Below are 23,841 nucleotides of genomic sequence, written 5' to 3'. Positions count from 1 at the left end.
TGAGGTAGCAATGATTGTGGAGACTCCATTAAGGCTGGCATGCAAATCAACGGCTAAGATGTCAAACTCAGCAATTCAGAAGTCATGTCGCTCCCCGCAGAAGAGAGCTTTGGTAGTCTATTTTGTTTTCCTTTCTATTACCCAAATTATTTCAGAATTATAGTTCAGGATCTATCTTGTCTTATTTTTTATATTTTTTTTATCATTTCTGTTTAAATCCTTTTGTCTTTTTTTTGTCAATAAAATATTGTGTCCCTTTTATTTTTTTAATTTAATATATATAGTATTTGTTCGTCTTTTCTTTCTTCAGATAGCTCTTTCTATAGGGATTCTAGTGATATGATATGCGTGATGAATTTTCACTAGATCTTAAAACCTAATCTACTCCTGAAATATTTGACCAAGAAGATAGAATTGAAAGAAAAAACATATAAGGAAATAAGTAAAGTGTTGAGATGTTTAGGGACCTAGTTACGACCTTACTTGAATATATTGAAGCAATCTCTTTGCGAATAAAAAATGACTTGGTCTTTAATGAGAAGGTCCATCTCAAGCGTTTTGAATGAGATCAACCAGAGGATATATAATTTCTATTGTCAGGAAAAGCAAAAGAAAGTTAGCTCCAACAAAAAAAAAGCATGAGTTATTTGTTGTGAGGAAAGTACAACACAAATGGGCATGTATGTTTCTCAAGTATGAAAGAAGTGACACATGTGCACTTGCTCAGTCAAGATCAATGTTGAAAAGATATGCATGATCTTTTTGTTCCACTCTCTCATTGCATGTTATGTACTTGCATTTTTAAGAATTGATATGACAAAGGCATTTCGTTATTCTATCCAAATGTTGTGTCATCCTTTGTTACCCCTTTGAGCTTTAATTTTATTTTCTTTTATACACCTGTTTTGAAATCAAAATATAGTTTGAAAAAAGTTAAAGAAAAAATAAAGAAAAAGAAAAGTGTCAAGAAAAATAAATATAGTCAGAAAAAGTGTCAAGAAAAAAGAAATAGAGTCAGCAAAAAATCTCAAAAAAAGAAGAAAAGTCAAGAAAAAGGAAGAAAAAAAGACCAAAAAAAGAAGAAGAAAAAAATCAAGCAAAAGGATAAGATGTCTGAACTACATTTGATTTGATTTTTGCTATAATAAGATACATAGGCAGCCCTACTTTGGGGTTCGGACCAACTAAGTAAAAATTCAAGTTACCCAGTATAAAATAAAACTGGGATAAAATTTATTTTCTTTAGGAGTCGATTTCAAAAGTTGTAAATCTCACCCTATGTAATGTATATTTTGAGCCTCATGCCGCATTTTCTTTTTAACCCTATCCAAAAGCCAAGTTACAACCATAGAAAAACCTCCAGATAAATCTTTGAGAATGTAATGGCTAAACGTGTTATGGGTATATGATGTTTTATATTTTGGACTTTACTTTCATTCATGAGCATAAAAATGTGAGAAAAATAAAAATGAGAGTCTTATTGGTGAAAACTCTCATGGGCACCATAAGGTGATAATGAATTGTGAAAAATGAAAGAGTCTTATTGGTGAAAATTTTCATGGGCATCATAAGACGAGAATGAGTTGTGAAAAAATAAAAGAGTCTTATTGGTAAAAACCTTCATGGGCACCATAAGACGTTAGTAAGTTGAGAGAAAATGAAAATGAGAGGGGCTCGCTGAGGAAAATCTATTGAGGTGCCACTAGCCTAAGGAGGTTTTTTAAATCTAGAGGCAATAAGTTCAAGAGCGACTCGATTTCAAACTCAATAAGTTGGCAAAAGTTGATAAATGATTGGGATGGAAAGATCATGTTGTTTAATTCAAAATGCATATCATAATTATTAGAATAAGCTGTCACACCCAGATAAATTTTCCTTTTAGACGTTTTTGAAAATAGATGTCTATTGTCTTTTTCTTTTCTTTTTATTATTTTCTCTTTGATTTTTGTGTCTTTGTCATCAAATGTAAAATCAATATGGTCATCTTTCCCGTATTTTGAGTCAAATAATTCAAATTTTTAAATACTAGAAAAAACTAGTATTTAGGCCAAAATTTCATTTTTTTGAAAATTTTTAAAAGTGAAATATGTTTCTCAAATTATATGATCAAACACATGATGAAACTTCACCCTAATCTTCACGAATGACTTACCAAAAATATTTTGAAATTATGACCAAACGCTAGCTAAAATTCTCTCTTTCCCTAATCCCTCATCATTTTCTTATAAAAGAAATTTAGTAGATATTTGACCATGAATACTTTTCACGATATTTTAGAATATTTTCTTACTTTATTCTGAATACCTGTTTGACCATAAATATTTTTGAAAAATGTGTTTACTATATTTGAATTTTAAAAAGACATTCAAGAGGTGTTTTCACTATTTCTCGATTAACCTTTTGCACTTCTAATTATTTTTTTAAAACAAAATCTAAATTTTTAATTTTTATAAAATAACCCAATTTTCACAAAACTTTAAATTTTTAAAAATTTATTTTTAATTTTTAATTTTTGTTTTACTTTTTATATTTTTAACTTAAAAAATATTTTATTTTCAAGTACTATTACCAAACACAACTTTAATTCTATTTTTAACTTTAAAAATACATTAAATAAGGCGAATATATTTTTGTTTTTTATGAGCAAACGGGTCATAAGATTCTCCCTTTTCCTAATCCCTCATTATCTCCTTATTATGTAAAAGAAATTTAAAAAAGAAAAAAGAATCCGGGTAGATAAGTATTAAGTACCCAAATTGTATCAACCACAGGAGATCAATTCCCAATAGAATAGAAATTCATCAATAATAAGTCAAAAATAGTTCCGTATACAAGAAAGAGGGTTGCAATTTCTTCAAGAAAAGAACCCCCTGGGTACTACCACTTTCTCTATTTGTCTCTTTACTCTCATCATTCTTTCCAGGTAAACATTCTTCTTCATTTCTTTTGCATTCATCATCATTATCTATATAGTTTTTTTTCTTAATTTGTTTTTGTTTATTTTATTCTTTTGTTTGATGATTTATCTTTCTTTATTTGAAATTTTATCTGTATTAGACATCATCTTTGATGGGGTTTTTCTTTTACCTTAATTCATGTATGTGTTGATTATATTCTTTAATTGATCTATGTTTGGAATGAAAGTTATAATATACTGGGTTTTGTTTGATTGAATTAAGTCTTTCTTTTTTTTTTTTTTGATAATAGTGGTATCCGGGCCAGTGTTTCTTCGCCCCTGCTGGGGTTTGAATCTGAGATCTCAGGTTCTCAACCCACTTCATTGACTACTAGGTCACACCCTTGGGTGCTTTTTAGTTTTTCCTTTTCACTGGATCAAAGTTCAAACAACTGGGGTGATGTGGTGGGGTGGGGGTGGGTTTAGTTTCAATCCAGTTGGTTAAATTAAAAAAAAATGCAATCTTTTTGAGGTGAAGAGGAATCTAAAACTTATTGGGGGGGGGTTGGGGGTGGGGGGGGGGGTGTTGGGGTTCAGTTCCAAACCAGTTGGTAAATTGGGAAAAAAATGAAAGCTTTTTGAAGTGAAGAGGAGTCTAAAGCTTATTGGGGTGGGGTATTGGGGTATTGGGGTATTGGGGTATTGGGGTATTGGGGTGGGGTATTGGGGTATTGGGGTTCGGTTCCAATCTAGTTGGAATATTAAAAAAAAAATGAAAACTTTTTGAGGTGAGGAGGAATCTAAAGATAAATTGAGTTGTGAATTAGTAGTTTAATTTAGCTATTTCTGCTTAGAGTAGAGTAGGTGGGATTGTTCTTATTATTTGTTGGACATGACACTCAAATACATGAGTGGAGCTGTTTATTTGATCCGTTACTAAGTTGGGATTGAGGCTTCCTATTGAAGCGTAATTGATTGATAGGACTGTCAAATATTCAAGTGAAAGTTAGTAGTTTTTTTGATCTGTCACTAATTTAGGATTGAGGCATAATTGATTGATTGGACTTTCAAATATTCAAGTGAAAGTTTGAATTGTTTGATCCGTCTTCAATTTGGGATTGAGGCCTAATTGATTGATAGGACTGTCAAATATTCAAGTGGAAGCTAGAATTGTTTGATCCGTCTTTAATTCGGGATTAAGTCTATTGAGACATAACTGATTGATATGGCTGTCAAATATTCAAGTGAAAGTTAGATTGTTTGATCCGTCACTACTTTGGGATTGAGGTGTAATTGATTGATAGGAATGTCAAGTATTCAAGTGAAAGTTTTTTTGATTTGTCAATAATTTAGGATTGAGGCGTAATTGATTGATAGGACTGTCAAATATTCAAATGAAAGTTAGAATTGTTTGATCCATCTCCAATTTGGGATTGAGGCGTAATTGATTGCTAGGACTGTCAAATATTCAAGTGGAAGTTAGAATTGTTTGATCCGTCTCTAATTAGGGATTAAGTCTATTGAGGCATAACTGATTGATATGGCTGTCAAATATTCAAGTGAAAGTTAGATTGTTTGGTCCATCACTACTTTTGGATTGAGGCATAATTGATTGATAGGACTGTCAAATGTTCGAGTGGAAGTTTTTTTGATCTGTCACTAATTTAGGATTGAGGCGTAATTGATTGATAGGGTAGGACTGTCAAATATTCAAGTGCAAGTTAGATTTTTTGATCTCTCACTAATATTTGATGAGGCATAAATAATTGATTGATAGGACTGGCAAATATTCAAGTGAAAGTTAGAAATGTTTGATCCGTCTCCAATTAGTGATTGAGGTTATTGAGGCATAATTGATTGATAATGACTGTCAAATATTCAAGTGAAATTTAGATTGTTTGATCTGTCACTATTTTGGGATTGAGGCGTAATTGATTGACCGGACTGTCAAATGTTCAAGTGAAAGTTAGAATTTTTGATATGTCACTAATTTATGATCGAGGCGTAATTGATTGATAGGCTTGTCAAGTGAAGTTAGAATTTTTTATCCTTCTCTAATTCGAGATTGAGGCTATTGGGGCGTAATTGATGGATAGGTTGTCAAATATTCAAGTGATAGTTACATTGTTTGATCTCTCACTAATTTGGGATTTAGGTATTGTTGATTAATATGACGTAAAACACTCAGCACTGAACCAACTTCTGGTATTAAAGTAAGAGGATGGTCTTGAAACTTTGACCATCATTTATTCTGAGTAGTACTTTGGCTTTTGTTAGAGGAGTAGTGTTGACAGTAAAAACAAATAGATACTTTCGGAAGGGCTGGTATTGATAATTTAGTGCTATGCAGTGTAGAGGCAATATGTCTAGTCTTGGTCAGCTAGGCAACCTCCACATGTAACTCTTGGACTGAGTTAAGTGGTAATTTATTGCTTATTTGATGAGCCAGAGACGAAGCCATCATAAGCTGAAACTAGAATTAATTTCTTTTTTTCGTTTTATTCGATTGAAGTTCAAAGTCATGACATTGGTAGTGAAGCAAATAGATGTTTTACTTAACATATAGTGTAGTTATTGCAAAGGAAATTATGAATCTTCTCGTTTTCTCCATTTCAGTTTTTTTTCTTTTTTTTCTTTTTGCATTCCTATTGTTCTTTCATCTGATCGAATAATTCATTATGAATAACCGGTGATCAGTTATATTGAAGGTAGCGGAAATGCGGATGTTGCGTTGGATGTATGGGCTTATTAGGGGTGATAGGGTTAGGAATGAGACTGTCCGTGAGAAGATTGGAGTGGCTTCAGTGGAGGACAAGATGCGGGAAGTTCGGCTGAGATGATTGGGCATGTGATGAGGAGGGGCACAGATGCTCCAGTTCGTAGGTGTGAGAGGCTAGCTTTGGATGGTTTTAGGCGGGGTAGGGGTAGACCTAAGAAGTATTGGAGAGAGGTGATTAGACGTGACATGGAGCAGTTACAGCTCACCGAGGACATGACCCTAGATAGGAAGGTGTGGAGGACACGAATTAGGATAAAAGGCTAGTGCATGTGGGGGTGCCTTTGGTATGTTAGTGTAGGGTATTAGTGTGTGGGTGTCTTATCTCTGTTGTGCCATCTTGTTTCATGCTTTTATTATGAATTGTTTATTATTCTTTGTCTTGAGCCGGGGGTCTATCGGAAACAGCCTTGCTACTTCTCCGGAGGTAATGGTATGGACTACGTACATCTTACCCTTCCCAGACCCCACTGTGTAGGAATACACCGGGTTTGTTGTTGTTGTAGTTATATTGAAATAAAAGGTTTTCATTTTACCCCTCCTTAGGAGCTCCCACATTTTTGATCCATTGGTGATTCAAACCCACAACATTAAGATTGGAGGTAGAGGGTGCTTACCACCTGAGCGACCCCCTCTTTTTGAAAAACATAAAAATAAAAGGATTCAAGACCCGTCTTTGAAAAATATTGTCCATAGTAAAAGTGTCAACTTCCAACTTTTTAGCATATTGTTTGCAGTGCAAAGTTATATTTACACGACAAAGGAAAAATGGTACAGTTTGGTTAGCCATATATAGATATATATGTCCATTGAAGTTAAAGTACTCTCTGGTCCCAAGTCATGTGCCTAAATTGTATAGCATTACATTTCAGCAAACAACGTTAGAAACTCAAGTTTTGATGCCGCAAATCCTTGGTAGACCTTATTGAGCGACCAAAGATTTCATTTTTAATGAAATGTAAGCAAAAAGTTGTACACTAAAATTTTTTCATGAGAGCCAATTTTGCATATTTCTGTCAATTCCTCTTTCTTAAATATGGCTACTTCATTGATGATTCATTTTCATATGTTGTATAACCAAATAAAGTCCAGTAAAGAAACCTTGTTGACAAATGAACTCATACGCAAATTACCAATATACAACAACAACAACAAACCCAGTATATTCCCATATCGTGGAGTCTGGGGAGGGTAGAGTGTACGCAGTCCATACCACTACCTCTAAAGAAGTAGAGAGGCTGTTTCCGATAAACCCCAGCTCAAGACAAAGGACAGTATATATAGAAAAAACATCAAATGCATGGAACATGATAAAATAACTTAGGTATGACATCCACCAAAAATATTGAACACTGCCAAACAAGGACACCAAAGCCCTCCTACCTAATGCTTACGACTCAACCACACACCTTATCCCTCTATCCTAATGTTTTTCCTCCATACCTTCATATCCTGGGTCATGTCCTCAGTCAGCTGTAACTGCTCCGTTTCACGTTTAATCACTTCCCTCCAGTATTTCTTTGGTCTACCCCTACCCCGCTTGAAACCGTCCAAGGCCAACCTCTCGCACTTACGAACTGGGGTATCCGTGCCTCTCCTCATCACATGGCCAAACCATCTCAACCTAACTTCCCACATTTTATCCTCCACCTACACCGCTCCCACCTTCTCCCGAATAATCTCATTCCTAACCCTGTCAGCCCTTGTAAAACCACACATCCAACGCTACATCCTCATTTCCGCCACCTTCAACTTTTGAATATGAGAATTCTTAATCGGCCAACACTCCGCTCCATATAACATAGTCGGCCGGACTGCAACTTAATAGAATCTGCCTTTTAGCTTGGGGGGCACCTTCTTATCGCATAAAATTCCCGAAGCGAGCCTCCATTTCATCCAACTTGCCCCAATACGGTGAGAGATATTCTCATCTATCTCTTCATTCCCCTGAATCGTAGACCCAAGATACTTAAAACTATTCCTTTTGCAAATCGCCTGGGAATCCAACTTCACTACCACCTTCTCCTCTTGCCTCGAGTCACTAAACTTGCACTCCAAGTACTCCGTCTTAGTCCTACTCAACCGAAAACCTTTAGACTCCAGGGTTTGTCGCCAAACTTTTAGCTTATCATTAACACCTTGTCGCGACTCATCAATCAAAACTATATCATCCGCAAAAAGCATACACCAAGGCACCTCGCCTTGTATGCTCCTCGTCAACACATCCATCACCACGGCAAAAAGAAACGGACTAAGAGTCGATCCCTGGTGCAACCCAGTCAAGATCGGAAAATGCTTGGAATCTCCTCTCCCACTGTCCTTACCCAAGTCTTCGCCCCCTCATACGTGTCCTTAATCGCTCTGATGTATGCCACAGGAACCCTCTCGTCTCTAAGCATCTCCACAGAACCTCCCTAGAGACCTTGTCATACGCCTTTTCCAAGTCAATAAACACCAAGTAAAGATCCCTCTTCCTCTCTATACTGCTCTACCAGTCTTCGCACTAGGTGAATTGCCTCAATCGTGGAGCGACCAGGCATAAAATCAAATTGATTCTCCGAAATAGACACAATCTTCCTTAACCTCCGTTCCACCACCCTCTCCCAAATTTTCATGGTGTGACTCAACAACTTAATACCCCGATAATTGTTGCAACTCCGGATGTCACCCTTGTTCTTATATAAAGGGATCATCGTGCTCCATCTCCACGCCTCAGGCATCTTAGCGGACTTGAAAATGATGTTAAACAAGTTGGTCAGCCACCTCAACCCTGCCTCACAAGAAAACTTCCAAAAATCTATTGGAATGTCGTTGGGCCCCATCGCCCTGCCCTTTTGCATCTTGCAAATAGCCTCGCTAACCTCCCCTACCTTAAAATGCCAACAAAAGTCGAAATCGCGACACTCCCCGGAGTGCTCCAACTCCCCTAACACAACATCTCTGTCCCCCTCATCATTCAGGAGCCTATGAAAATACCACTGCCATCTTTTCTTAATGAGGGCGTCTTCCACCAAAACTCTATCATCCTCTCCCTTAATGCACTTCACTTGGTCCAGATCTCGACCTTTCCGCTCCCTAACCTTGGCAAGCCTAAACAACCTCTTTTCCCCGCCTTTCTCCTTTAACCCCTTATACAGACTCACAAAAGCTGCTGTCTTAGCAGCCGTAACAGCTAACTTAGCCTCCTTCTTAGCTAACTTGTACTCCTTCCTGCTCACCCGCTTCTCTTCATCCTTACTCTCAACCAACTTAACGTAGCCGCCTTCTTCGTCTCCACCTTTTTCTTAACTTCTTCACTCCACCACCAGTCCCCCCGATGTCGACCAGACCATCCCTTCGAAACACCCAAAACCTCTCTAGCAGTATCCTTGATGCAACCCGCAGCCCTATCCCACATACTATCCACGTTCCCCCTACACTCCAACACCCCATCCCTTCCAACTTTGCCCCTATCTCCAAAGCACTGGCCGGAGTCAGGCCACCCCACCTAACTCTATGCCGACCCTCCCCACCCCTCCTCTTCTTGCCCCATTTAATAACTAGATCCATCACCAGAAGTCTATGTTGGGTCACAAGATTCTCATTCGGGAAAATCTTACAATCCTTACACAAAACTCTGTCCTCCTTCCTAAGCAGCAAAAAGTCAATTTGGGTCTTAGCTAGCGTACTACAAAAAGTAACCAGGTGATCTTTTTTCTTCGGAAAGCTGGAATTCACTACCACCAACCCAAAGGCCCTCGCAAAATCCAAAAGAGCAGTTCCCTCATCATTCCTAACCCCAAAACCAAAGCCTCCATGCACTTCCTCATACCCTAACGACACTGACCCGATGTGCCCATTAAAGTCCCCTCCTATGAAAATCTTCTCCGAGCCAGGCACGCCTCGAATCACCTCTTCCAAAACCTCCCAAAATCTCCTCTCCTCCTCGTCTAGGCCCACCTGTGGCGCGTAAGCACTACAGATGCACAACAAAAACCCCCAATGACCAACTTAATAGTCATCACCCTATCACTAACCCTATTAACTTCCACTTCCTGGCCCCTAAGCTCTTTGTCCACTAATATACCTACTTCATTCCTGCGCCTATCACTACCCGAGTACCACAACTTGTACCCATCCACATCCATAGCCTTAGAACCTACCCATTTGATCTCCCTGGACACACGCAATATTGATCCTTCTCTTCTTGAGAATCTTAACCAGTTCTATCGACTTACCCTGAAGGGACCCTATGTTCCACGACCCTACCCTCAACCTATCAACTCTCGAGTCCCCTCTCCTATTACTATGCCCTCTGCGTCTCAAATTAAACCCAACACTTTGCCCCAACCCCCGGGACATACCCTATTCCACCATTTACCACCCCAGCCACTAATCAACAAAAGCAACAGAAAAGTTTCAAAACAGAAAAACAGTATAGGTACACGCAAAGTACAACCAAATTTCAAGAACAAAAGGTACTAGACACCCGATTAACAGGCAGAATATCTCACACAACTTACAAGCAGTGCAAAAACCAAACAAAGTAACCGCGCGCAACTAATAAGAGAAGGCACGCACAAAGAAAACTATCCGGCCAAGCAACTAGAGCAACACAACAGGAAATAATGAACAATAAATAGTCACGCCTAGCAACCAGTCACCAATATAATTCCAATAAACCGGGGATAAGAAACAGAATGAAACAAGAAATAACAATAGTGCAAAGAAACCTAAACTGTAGGCGTTAAATAAAGATCAATGTAAAGATGTCACCAGTACGCTTGCACGCTACTGGTTTCCGGCAATTTTGGTGTCGAAAAATGGTTGCCCGGCTAAAGTTGCCGGAAAAGGCCACTGATGCGTCCCGGAGTTGTCACCGGAGTGTCTTCCTACCGGCGTCTGACTTCGTACCACTTGCACCTTCGCCGGAGTCGCTCCCGCCGGCGATAGCAGTGACGGGACAGCCTCAAAAAGTTGGGGTTGGGGGGGGGGGGGGGGAAGGAGAGGGCAGACAAAAGAGGGAGAGGGGTTTATCCTTACCTGTCGCCCGCGACGATGTTGCCTTTACCGGTGAACGAACGTTGGGATTGTAACGTTAGGGAGGAGAGTAGTATATATTAAATGTGATTACAATTCTAATTTTCATTCAAGTTTATAGGCGGCGTGAATAAAGCGGAACAGAGAAAAAGAAAAATAGAGAATTTTGTAAATTGAAGAGTGAAAAAACTCAAGTATTCCCCAATTTCTCTACCACTTAACCTTCCAAATTACCAATATAATATAAATAAATACGTGTCAACCAAACTAGTTAGGTCAACTTTATTAATCAGCTATATCCATTCTGTTCTATTTAGGACCATTTCATTCTAATCTTTGCCTTTTAAAAAACATTAAGGATTCTACATTCTTCTCGAAAAATTAAATTAGGTTTTCTCTAATCCTGTATAGCTTAAACTTATAATCGTATAAAAAAAGACTCCCAATAAGTACTAGACCTGTTGTAATTGTATCAACAACTAAACATTGATCCAACTAGCTGGCATTGCTTATAAGGATTCTTTGTTTTCTTTTCCTGTTTTGTTCTTAGTTCAGTTTGCTAATTTCCTTGAGAGTGTAGAATTTTTGCGTCAATTTGAATTTAGGGCTATCTCATTCCTTTTTAACACTTTCAATCATCATAATACAAAATTGTGCATTTGGGTTTACATAGTCAAATCATCTCAGAAGAATTCTCGGATGAAATTACTTCACCTTATGTCGGATGTGATTATTTTGATCTTATGTAATCTTGTATGTCCACACATGTATCTTAACATTCTCATTTTGAAGACACTCATGTTGTGGGTATTTTGGGTCTTATAGGGGGGAAACATCCACTCCCATACAACATTGCTCGTAACATAAATTTTTTGGTAGACTTTGTCTTTCATTTTGTTAGGTTTTTTGATCTCATAGCACTCCCAATAACACTATATCTAAACCACCTTATGTTATGTTTATGTGGTACGTCTTATTCTCATGCCATTATTCTTAAAGACCGGAATCATATATCAGAATTGTTTGTATTACAGTTTAGGCATGCCATTTTTCTTAATCTCACTTAAACTTCATTCTTTCTGTGAGGCAATTCCAAATCTTTTCCCTATGGTTATATGGGATTCCAGAGAAGTACTTGACATGTATGTTTATGTGAGTTCAAAACACATAACTAATGAACATCCTATGCTTACAACTGTCATTCTTCAAGTGATATTAGCATATCTCTTGTTGATCTGTTTTTTATTTTTTATTGATTTAAACTGGCTGTTTCACTTGGTAGCATGGATGTCAAGGTCTGCCTGTTTCTTGTCATACTCGGTGCCATGTGTTGTTCAGCTAGAGAATTGGCAGCTCCTGACCTCCTTATTATAGAAACCGAGGATGTTTCAGGTACTTCTCCTATCTTCTGTTACCAGTGCCAGTGTCTTTACTCTTTAGTATTATGTTGGGATATGATTTCTGTAATATGGATTGTGAAGTGATAGAATAGACTTAAATCACATGTGTTAGCGAACACTTTCTGGAAGAACGAGATACCTCATATGACTTATAATGATATCAACATCAAGTTTCCCTTTTTTTGTTTTGGGTGTGTGTATATAATATCAGATATGGCCTGTTTTACTAAATAGAAGAATAGACTGTAGAAACAAACATGGAAGGTCAAGTGTTTCATTTTATGTGTTTGGTAGTCTATGTCGCAATAGCAGTTTACTCTGGAAAAATTGCGCACAAAGTGTGTCCTCTTCAAAATAAAGAGTTCTTGATAATTTGAGAAACTCCGTGAAAAGTTATCCTGTTGAATCTTGTATAGGATGCTTGCTTGCAAGTTCTTCAATAGCTACTTACATGGATTTATTGTCTGTTAAAAAATATCCTCCATTATTAATATTTTGTTAGATGGGCATGTAGGTGATTTCTCCATCCAATTACTCTTTTCTAATAGATTTCTTATATTCATGCTTACTAGCCTAATCTATTTTTTTAACTATATTCTCCTGTAGCAGATGCTATCATCTTGTTATCTTTATGCGAAGTCATTTATTTTTACTTGATTGATTAAGGAGTAGTTGAGTTAAAACTTTGATATGGTAAACATTAATCTTGGCTTTCTTGCAATAGCATTGTGGATAAGTAATGAACAGGAACAGAGACAACTTCAGCCTCTGGAAGATGTCAGCCATAGTAAAGGATTATGCACATTGTGTGAAGAATATACTGCTACTGCACTTGGTTACCTTTCTGATAACAAGACCCAGACAAAGATACTTGACCTACTTCTCACGACCTGTTCGCAGATGCCAATATTCAAGCACGAGGTACTTATGATTTGACTTAAATGTCCATCTATTCACCATTACATTATTTTGTCTAAATGATTAATTCACTGCTAAGAAAAGAACTGATTCTTTTGAGACGTTAGATTTTCTGATCAAACACTTCATGCATGGTCTAAGATAGCAGAAGTCTTCTTTAATGTGCTTTTCCCATTTCATCCAATAATTTGGGACATGATTAACCCGTTTTTTAATGATATCAATTATTATATTCACAATAAAGAAAGAAACTGGAACCCACTCTGATTATGGGTTCTAAAGAATTCCCAGACGGCACACACAGAACCTGCTTCCCAAATTCATACAGAGAAAGATACGACCTTTTCATTTATCATGCAGATTTTAAATTGAGTGTTCCTTAAAGTATCCCATTTTCTTTGGATACAGTTTGACTTCTTTTGAAATCGAGAATGCCTTAGATTAGCTCTATTATGATGAAGAAAACGGATAAATTAGTGGAGTTGGTCTTTTGATCTTGTCAAGAGAGCCCTAGCTCGAGTGCTTCTGGTGGGGCTTTATGCAACTCTGTATGAAGAGATAAATAATAACTTGCAATATTGAAGGTGAAAAGCATAAAAATTTCCCAGTTTTCTGGGGAATACAACAACAACAACAAACCCAGTATATTCCCACATAGTGGGGTCTGGGGAGGGTACCACTACCTCTACAGAGGTAGAGAGGCTGTTTCCGATAGACCCCCGGCTCAAGATAAAAGGCAGTATACACAAGCATCAAGAGCATAGAACACGATAAAATAACATAGGTACGACATTCACAAAAATATGTACATTGCCAAACAAAGGACACCAAAGTCCACCTAAATACTGACTACGACTCAACCATACCCTTAGCCCTCTATCCTAATGCTTTTCCTCCATATCTTCCTATCTAGGGTCATGTCCTCAGTCAGCTGTAACTGCTCCATGTCACGTTTAATCACTTCTCTCCAGTATTTCTTCGGCCTACCCCTACCCCGTTTAAAACCTTCCAAGGCAACCTCTCACACCTATGAACTGGGGCATCCGTGCCTTTCCTCATCACATGACCAAACCATCTCAACCTCACTTCCCGCATTTTATCCTCCACTGATACCACTCCCACCTTCTTCCGAATAATTTCATTGCCAACCCTGTCAGCCCTTTGGAGGGCATCCACACATCCAACGCAACATCCTCATTTCCGCCACCTTCAACTTTTGGATATGCGAATTCTTAACCGGCCAACACTCCGCTCCATACAACATGGCAGGCTGGACTGCAACTCTATAGAATTTGCCTTTCAGCTTGGGGGCACCTTCTTATCACATAAAATTCCCGAAGCGAGCCTCCATTTCATCCAACCTGCCCCAATACGGTGAGAGACATCCTCGTCTATCTCTCCATTTCCCTGAATCGCAGACCCGAGATACTTAAAACTATCCCTCTTGCAAACCGTCTGGGACTCCAACTTCACTACCACCTCCTCCTCTTGCCTCGAGTCACTAAAGTTGCACTTCCAAGTACTCTGTCTTGGTCCTACTCAACTTGAAACCTTTAGACTCCAAGGTTTGTCTCCAAACCTCCAGCTTATCATTAACCCCTTGTCGCGACTCATCAATCAAAACTATATCATCCGCGAAAAGCATACACCAAGGCACCTCACCTTGTATATTCCGCGTCAACACATCCATCACCAAAGCGAATAAAAATGGACTAAGAGTTGATCCCTGATGTAACCTTGTCAAGACCGGGAAATGCTCAGAATCTCCTCCCACCCACTGTCCTTACCCGGGTCTTTGCTCCCTCATACATGTCCTTAATCGCTCTGATGTACGCCACCGGGATCCCCCTCGCCTCCAAACATCTCCAAAGAACCTCCCTAGGGACCTTGTCATACACTTTTTCCAAGTCAAACACTATGTGAAGATCCCTCTTCCTCTCTCTATACTGCTCTACCAGTCTCCGCACAAGGTGGAGTGTTGTGGACAAATTGTAAATAAAGCTATTGCTATTAACTGATTAATGATTCTTAATCTCACACACACATTTTTGATAAATGCATCACTTTGATGTCTATATTTGTTGTTGTGTCGGAGTCTATTAGCAATTAGGTGATGCCTTGACACACTGGCACCTGCACGAAAGCACCTTATTAGTTGGACGAAGTGCTTGGCCTGTATTGCACTAGCTTTAATGTTTTAAGTGTGCCTCAAGCAAGGCTTTAGCTATACTAATTTTCAAGTGACTTCTTAAAATCTTTTGCTTGCAGTGCGCTGCCACGGTGAATCAATATGTTCCTCTCTTCTTCTTAGAGATCTCCAATATAAAACCTGACGACATTTGCCAAAAGATTCACCTTTGTCAAAAAGTGGTTTCCATCTCTCAACAGTTCTCCAAGAATGGCTGTGACTTGTGCCATCAAGTGGTTGAAGAGACACTATCGAAATTGAAAGATCCTGACACTCAGGTGCTCTTGTTTTTCCATATATACATTTTATGCTAAACTCTAGAGAAAAAGAAAAATGTTTAGCATTTCTTTTTAGTTGCAAGCTATTCATATAGAATATTAAGCGTAGACAAATGAGAGCGTGCGCGTGTGTGTCTATCTATGTTGTGGCAGCGTCTTGAACTCTAGTTCAGCTTTCACGCACCTCGACTATCCCACAGGGTACCTACTACCTCTTACTAGCACATGTACCAACTAACTTAGCCCACAAAACATAGGCAGACAGAATGAAATCTCCTATGGATTTTGCCTCTACTAGGATCTGAATCCCGATTTCTTAGATTTTCATTCCACCTCATAGATTGCTATACTATGCCCTTGGGTCCCCTGGAGATATTTTTTTGAGCTCTGTTGGTAACTGAAATGACTATATAACTTGTTATACCTCAAAATGTCATTTATAGTTACTGGTTCGAATTTGGAAGGTCGGACATTTCATTTCATTTACGTTCCTTATAAAAAATGTCATTAACCCATAGATGTGTATGCAGACAGTAAGTAGTTGTTTGTTTACCTTATTTTTTTTTAAGTAAATTTGGCAAGTGATAATATGTGTTGGTTATGTGACACAATATTTTCACTTCGAATTTCTTGAGTAAACTCATTTGCTTCTCTTATACTTACAGTTAGACATACTTGAGTTGCTCCTGAAGGCATGTGGATCTGTTGAGAAATATGCTAATAAGGTAAATTACCCTCCGAAACTAATCTTATTGTCATTACTGTACCTTAATGCCTGTTCATGGCTTCATGCTTCTCAAATTCTATCTCTGATAGCTCTATTGTTGTAAGTTCTAAACAGCTATTGTACTTGTTTTGGACCTTTTGGTGTACTTAAATAACTTCTGCAATCCGATGTGTCAACTCACAATCCTAAACTCTCAGAAGAAATGAAATGCTTGATGACAATTAATGTTTCTTCCTAATTAAGGAGCTAGTTTGCAAAAGATTTCTAGTGATCCATTTTATTTTACTTTACTTTTTAGACATGTAATACTTGATCACAAGTGTTAATTGCTCTCTAAAAGTGATTGCAATATAGAAAACTATTTAAGTACTTGATTAGTATGTCGAAGTATACAAGGGTTTTCGCTAGCTGTACTAATGTTTCTTTTCTTCCTCTTGTCTCAATGACTTTCTGTTTGTGCCTCGTGAATTTCTGCAGTGCAAGAAAATGGTCTTTGAATATGCACCAGTGATCCTCATTAACGCAGAGCATTTTCTGGAGAAAAATGATGTGTGTACTATTTTGCATGTCTGTCAGCCTGCTGTTGGTATAGAGGAAGCATTGCCAAAGACACAAAGTTCACTGCATTCTGCCTCTTAAGTGGAGATAGGCTGTTGAGCTTGCTTGGTATGTGTTGTATGTATACAAACAATTGGATTATCGTCTTTCAGTTTGTGCCTCATTTGTGTATAATGTGTAAATTGAAGTGCAAACTTCATCTCTTGTTTATATACAATGATGTTTATGGGAAAAGCTCGATAAATAAAAGATACGACATTCTTGATTGCTATGGGCACTTTGATTGGATTGTATTTGGTTGAAAAATCTGAATGCAAGAAGTTATGAGATGTTTAATACTGTTTGCTTAGTCAAGTTGAGTCAATTAAGGTAACTTTTTGGCCCCAAATTGATTGATTATGTACTTGCTCTCTTTCAAGAGAAGGGGATAGAACGTTACAATGTCTCCATGTTGTCAAAAAAGCTGTTGTCAGCAGAAAAGATGGCTGAGATGGTGCAGTAGGTGAGGGATCGATTTCCTTGCCAACTTCTTCTCAGTCGAACTCGTAGCATCGGGTTTGCCTAGTGTGATTTACATCTCTTGTAAAGGTTACGAGTTATTGCATAGGAGAGGATTTACTCAATGAGCAAGTGAGACACACCGGCTGGAGATTTTCCTGAGGTTCTTAAAAAGAAAACCCTCGTAATTTTCTAATGAAGAATGTTGGATTTAAGCATCAACCTTTTTGTAAATTTTAGACACGTCAAACTTCGAAAAATAAAGAACTGTTCTGATTAAATATTTCGTATCAAAACATAAATCTAATTTGGTGAAAGTACTTTAAGACATTCATACTTGTTCCGATTTTTATACTCCACAACTAAAGATTATTTTATTTAAATTTCAAATGTTTGATGCGTACTGGGCCAGTTGGTGGAGATGTTCCCTGCAAGATTTCAACTCATGCTGGCTTTCTACTTATTCTATTTGTTACGGGATGCGATAAACTCTTGGGAACAAATTGTTAGTTACTTTTTTTTTTCTGAGGGGAGTTGGGGGTTTGGGGGTGGGGTGGGTGGGTGGGGGTTGGCAGAATATTAGTAAAATATAATGCAAGTTGTAGTTCGATAAATAAAACGAAGGAGGTTTTTGTAAAATCATTTTCTGATTATAGTATTCGATTTCATTATATGCGTTTGGGACAATCAAATCACATATCCTAGAAAGGAGAACTAACCCCAAGGATCCACCTCAATTCAAATTGCAAGTTGAATGCGACACATTTGGTTATACTTCAACAACATACCAGTCCCACAAATGAGGTCTGAGGAGGGTAGAGCATACGCATACATTATTACTACTTCAGAGAGGTAGAGAGGTTGCTTCCGAAAGACCCTTGGCTCAAGTGTAGAATCTAGGTACAAAATTTGGTTATGAATCTCATAATTCATTGTCTCTAGATAAAATTTTCTTAGATCTCCCGATTTAGTTGACATGAAAATTACAAATTTAGTTATTTTTATTTCTAAGTTCAATCTATTTTGTTCTTGATATAAAAATAAAGAAAGATCTTTCAAATTCAAACTAAATTTTGGTTATGTCGGTTCAAATTAATATACTTTTAGGAGGTTTTCTGCATTTTTCCACTGACAAATAATTTGAAAAATCTGAACTTTTTTAGATAGGTTGAGTCGAATAGTAGTGATACAAAACACTTCTTTTGACACTGCAAACTCATAATATTAGATTCTAACGTGAATTTCTGACCACATTCTTCACAACACTCACTTATATCTTCCTTACAACGTTATGAAGGAAAGAGCCGAGAAGATATTATACGCCTCTACATCAAGTATTGAGTAGATATCACACAATAACTATCCTACACTCTCACATAAAACCAAACAATTTCATAGCAACTTTCACTTATCATTAATATCCTGTTTGGCCAAACTTACAAAATCAACTTATTTTGAGAAGTGTTTCTTAAAAAAGTACTTAAGCAGTTTGTGTTTGGCCAATAAATTAAAAAAAGTACTTTTAAGCAACAATTAGTATTTGACCAAACTTTTAAAAGTGCTTTTAAGTTATTTTTCTCAAAAGTTCTTTTTTTAAAATTGTTTTTAGGAAGAAGCTACCTTTTTTAGCTTATGAAAACTGTTTCTGCTACTCCTTAAAAACACTTATTTTCTCCCAAAAGCTTGGTCAAACATTTCAATTTTTTAAAATAAGCACTTCTTAAAAAAAAAAAAAAAAAGATAAGCACTATTTTGAGGAAAAAAAGTTTGGCCAAACGGGCTATAAGAAAGTTAAAATAGGAAAAAAGCAAATCCTTCTCCATCCTATTTCCAACTATCCAGAAAAGAATATTCCTATTGAAATCCATGATCTCAATAATCATTTTACTTTGAAAAATGAGATTATTAGCAAATTGGAGTTAACAGGCCAAGAAAAATTATATACATAACCCAGTATTTTTACTATGTTTGCAGAGAGTACAAAAATACAATACAATACTATGATATGTATTGTATACATTATGCTTAATAACTCTTCACATAATAATAGGTGTAAAACAGGTTTTGCCAAACCTGACTTGGTAGTTGAATTCATATTTGCAAAAATGTAGTAAGTTCTTCTCTTCTTGCTCCGATATGTGCAGAAACTAGTCCGAACATCATCATCATCGTCTCGATACACATTCATCAAAGTACTCAACAACAGTCATATCCTTTTTCCCTTTCAATTTTAGTCGGTCGAGTAGCTTCAAATAACTCATCGTGCCTTTTGCAATATCAACACATTTTGTGCCAATAGAGAATGCAGGCAAACTCGAGAACAAAGGAATAACTCCTGCCGCAATTACGTGCGTAGACATTTCTCAGGGTATTCAACAACTAGAGCCATATCCCTTTCTCCTTTTAAGCTCTAGTCAGTCGAGCAGCTAATTCCAACGTAATGAACTCATTCCTGCCACATAGAAATCTCTTTAGCAGGGGGCGTTCCCTAAATACCGAGAGAATGCAGGCAAATTAGAGAACAAAAGAGTGACTCCTGTCCCTAAACAAAGCATCAGTTAGCTTATGCTCCTAGCTGAAGTCAAGAGATTTCGAAATCTCTTTTTCCTGTGCTATCAAAAATAACAAATAGCACCCAGTCCGAATTCTATAATAGAGAACGCTATAATAACATTTGGGCCATCGAGAGAGGTGAAATTTACCTCTTTAGCTACCGGGAACCTGTCCAGCCCATCCTATACTGTTCCGTTCATAAAAAGAATTCACTTAACTCTGGCTTAAATTTCTGTTTCCATATTTCTCTATCAGGTCCAACACCAATCTCATTTCTTTTAACTTCTACAATCACCACTTTCTCCGTTAACTGGTTGATCTCCGTTACTAAAACAAATTTCCCATTTCGCCCTTCAACTCTCACGTCTGCGCCATTTTTTCCAGTAACTCTCATCCCTTCCGCCTTCGCCACCTCTTCAATCCTCTGCGTTATTCTCTCTGGTGACGCTGCTGAAACAAATCTCTCAACATCCACAGTGTCTTTACCTCCTAAACACTTCAACAATCCAGACAGATTAACACCTGAGGATAATGAGATAATATGAAACGCGTTGAGAAATTTGCCATCGCGATTTACATCCGATCCATTTTTTAGCTCAAATTCATCACCTAGATGCGATTTCACCTCTTTGTAACCCTTCTTAAACCACGGATCATTTCTAATCTCTTCAATGGATATTCGAGTCTCAGGATTCGTGTCAAGGAGACGAGTCAGCAACATTTTCAATCCGAGTGAGGTCCATTTAGGGCAACGAAACTCGCCTTTGTAAATCTTCCTGTACATCGTCATTAAATTTGAATCGGTAAATGGTAAATAACCTGCATTCAGCACAAAAAGTATGATCCCGCAGGACCATAAATCGACTTTAGCTCCACTGTATCCCTTCTTCTCGAGGATTTCAGGAGCAACGTAAGCTGGAGTACCACAAAGCGTATGGAGAGATCCATCGGGTCGGATCTGATCTGTTACTGCACTCAACCCGAAATCGGTAACCTTGAGATCCCAATTTTCATCTAACAGCAGATTCTCCAGTTTCAGATCACGGTGATATACACCACGAGAATGACAATAATCAACGGCGGAGATCAATTGTTGAAAATATCGACGGCTGAGATCTTCGCTAAATCTACCTTTGGTTACCTTAGTGAACAGCTCTCCACCTTTCGCAAATTCCATAACGTAATAGATCTTCGTCTTCGTTGCAAGAACTTCATGAAGGCGCACGATATGAGGATGACGCAACCTGCGCATAATAGAAATCTCTCTCTTAACATGCTCCGTAAATCCACCTTTCAATACCTTCTGCTTGCTTATCGTTTTGATGGCGACGCTTTGTCTCGTTCTAATGTCCCTAGCATGATAAACCTTCGCAAATGCGCCGCATCCGAGGAGTTTTCCGACTTCATATTTACCGAAAAGGTTCAGCTTAAAATCTCCGGTAGTAGATCCGGCGGAGGTTCCGGCGGTGGTTATGGTGGCGGATGATGATGAACTGCTTTCGCTACGTAAGATCTCTGGCATTACTAGTAGCAAATTCCTCGGGATGTTTTTCTTCGTTTTGCATCAAATTGGTGTATGACGAGAAATATGAAGAAGCATAAAGCTTCAATTTGAATGATTTCCAGAAGAATCGTAATAGCAGCTATTACGCAAGAAGAGAGAAGATTCTAAATGGGGATTGGTCCAGGAAGGTACGTATAGTGTGAATTTTGATGCCCTCAATTTCTACATTTTTTTTTGTATAAAATACTTTTAAGTTTTTATTTATGAAGTCACTATTAAAGTTTTTTTTGTCAGAATTCATTATTAAAATTCAGAAGTTTAAATTTCTATATTTTAATTGGTAACATAAATTGGGGGAGAGTTGTAATTCTATATAATCATTACTTGCTTCATATTTAATTTGACATACTTCTCAAAAAATAATACTCACTTAGTAAATACTCCCTCCGTTTCGAAATAAGTGAATTGTTGGAATATTTATTGATATTTCAAAATAAGTGAATCATTGAATTTTTTTTCAAATTTACCCTTATGATTTGAGTACCAATTAACTTTTGAAAAGGTATTACAAGGCCAATTCTTTCTTTTTTTGAGATAAAAATGAAAAGTTATGTTAAATTTATGTCTATAATGTTTTTTCCTTAATATGTGTGTCAAAATTCAACAATTCATTTATTATGAAACGGAGGGAGTAAAAGAATTATTTATTATATTGCCTTTGTTAATTATAAATAATTTAAAAATTAGAACTGAATATTGGTTAACCACATAAATAAAATAAATATAAAATAATAAATTATCTCATGTTTTCTAAAATTTGATAAATAAAGTTATACAATTATTTTTTATATGCCGGATAAATAGAAATGGATAAAAAGATCATAAATTTAAATTGTGAAAATAAACTTTTGACAAAATTATTAGATAATGCTGATATATAATAGATTTGGCAAAAATTTTAATACATTAAAATGTAAAAATGTACAAAGAAAGTATTAATTTGATGGGTCAACGCGGAAAGGTTTGATACTTTTTTTGTTAAAAAAAGGATTGGAGGAGAAAAATTATAGGTAGGCGAGAATGGGCAATGGGTACCGACGTGTTCAAATTACCCACGTTACTCATTTTATTTTAGTTGGAACAAAAAATAAAGACAAGTTAAAAGACGATGTTCTGCCAACTGCAGATCTAACAAACACAAATTAATTGCTTATCACATCGATCATGAGGTGTTAACAGAAATGATTAAACTAGAAAGTTCTAAATAAATGTAATAAATAGAGGGACTTAATAGCTATTGTACTACTTTGTGATAAATGTCTGGTGTGAAAATATTTTTCACCCTCAACTTTATTTTAAAAATCAAACTTGGTTTTTTATTTTAAGTAATAAGCACACTTCCTTCTTTTACTTTGATAATATTTATTTTAACATAGATATTTACAATATCTTCTTATATTATACATTATTTATTTTAATCAAATATTTATATATTTTTATTTAATTCCTTTAGTATTATAAGTAGAATAACTTTTTTAATGAACTTGTCACAAAAGCTAATACTACTTTTTATGATTATTATTTTATCGAGATAACACACAAGTATTTTCGGTCCCCCCCCTCCTCCAACTATATCCAAAGTTATTATGACACACTTAAATTTTGACGGGTGTCCTATTACCTCATAAATGCATTTTTTTGATTTTGTGTTCCTTTTTGCTGACGCGACGATTTAAGTATTCGATTTTTTTGGTACTCGTTTTGTGCTGACTTGGACAAAAAAGGTACAAAAATATTTCGATACTTGACAGTCAGGTCAACAAAGAGAAGCACAAAATACAGAAAAAATGAGTTTAGGTAGTAATAGGCCCTCTTAAAGTTTACGTGTGTCATAGCAACTTCAGGTGTTGTTTAGGAATACCTTGTAAGTTGTACCTTATCTCTTATTTTTCATACTTTAAGAGTGTGTGTATATATATCAATCAATGCTACCTTAAAAACACTAACTTAAAAATTTAAAAGTGAATTACTAAAATATCCTTCAAAAATCTAAATTATATAGGCAAAATGTTCTATTGAACCCCTGTACTATGTTAGTTTTGTACGTTGAACACTTCTATTTACGTGTTTGTATCTGAACCCTTGAACCCATCAAAAAGGAATATTTCACACTCTTTGACCGTTGACCTTGCCATTGGCAAGGTCATGATGATTAGGACAAAGAGAGTGTAACCACTCGCTTAAAGGTACGAGTGGGAGTCAATTTTTGACCAATTTTATATTAAAATAATTTTAAAAAATAAAAATAATATTAAAATTAAAAAAAAATAAAAAAGGTCCTTTTTTTTCCCTCTATCTTTTTAAATTTAAAAATATTTTTAAAATAATTAAAAAATATTTTTAAAAATTATAAAATAATTTTAAAATATTTTTAAAATTAAAAAAATAAAATAAAAATATTTTTCAAATTAAAAAAATTAAAAAAGGATCCTTTTTTTCTCTCCATCTTTTTAAATTTAAAAATAT

The 23,841-nt window shown here is 36.5% G+C and overlaps 3 protein-coding genes and 1 long non-coding RNA gene across 4 annotated transcripts in view; 2 read left to right on the top strand and 2 right to left on the bottom strand.

The window, feature by feature from the left end:
* Positions 1 to 2,617: 2,617 nt before the first annotated feature.
* On the top strand, positions 2,618 to 17,031 carry LOC107843427 (prosaposin). Its single transcript, XM_016687723.2, has 6 exons — positions 2,618 to 2,923; positions 11,974 to 12,083; positions 12,816 to 13,012; positions 15,278 to 15,475; positions 16,141 to 16,200; positions 16,680 to 17,031. Exons 2-6 carry the CDS (start codon positions 11,975 to 11,977, stop codon positions 16,839 to 16,841), a joined length of 726 nt encoding a protein of 241 aa, XP_016543209.1. The 5' UTR covers positions 2,618 to 2,923; position 11,974; the 3' UTR covers positions 16,842 to 17,031.
* Positions 8,922 to 9,747, bottom strand: LOC107844480. Its single transcript, XM_016688888.2, has 2 exons — positions 9,743 to 9,747; positions 8,922 to 9,627 (listed from the first exon to the last, which is right to left on the bottom strand). Exons 1-2 carry the CDS (start codon positions 9,745 to 9,747, stop codon positions 8,922 to 8,924), a joined length of 711 nt encoding a protein of 236 aa, XP_016544374.2.
* A 2,152-nt stretch (positions 17,032 to 19,183) lies between the features above and the next one.
* On the bottom strand, positions 19,184 to 21,497 carry LOC107843428 (CBL-interacting serine/threonine-protein kinase 14). The gene is made up of 2 exons (XM_016687724.2): positions 19,961 to 21,497; positions 19,184 to 19,710 (listed from the first exon to the last, which is right to left on the bottom strand). The coding sequence occupies exon 1, from the start codon at positions 21,331 to 21,333 to the stop codon at positions 20,008 to 20,010; it is 1,326 nt and encodes a 441-aa protein (XP_016543210.1). The 5' UTR covers positions 21,334 to 21,497; the 3' UTR covers positions 19,184 to 19,710; positions 19,961 to 20,007.
* Positions 21,374 to 23,841, top strand: part of LOC124888159 — a 6,612-nt gene continuing 4,144 nt past the window's right edge. The window contains exon 1 of the long non-coding RNA XR_007046272.1: positions 21,374 to 21,503. This is a non-coding gene — a long non-coding RNA (uncharacterized LOC124888159). The remainder of the gene's footprint in view (positions 21,504 to 23,841) is intronic.

The sequence above is a fragment of the Capsicum annuum genome, chromosome 10 (assembly GCF_002878395.1).
Source record: "Capsicum annuum cultivar UCD-10X-F1 chromosome 10, UCD10Xv1.1, whole genome shotgun sequence".
NCBI classification, from domain to species: Eukaryota; Viridiplantae; Streptophyta; class Magnoliopsida; order Solanales; family Solanaceae; genus Capsicum; species Capsicum annuum.
The sequence above is the reverse complement of the archived record's forward strand: the minus strand, read 5'-3'. Positions and strand labels throughout refer to the sequence as shown.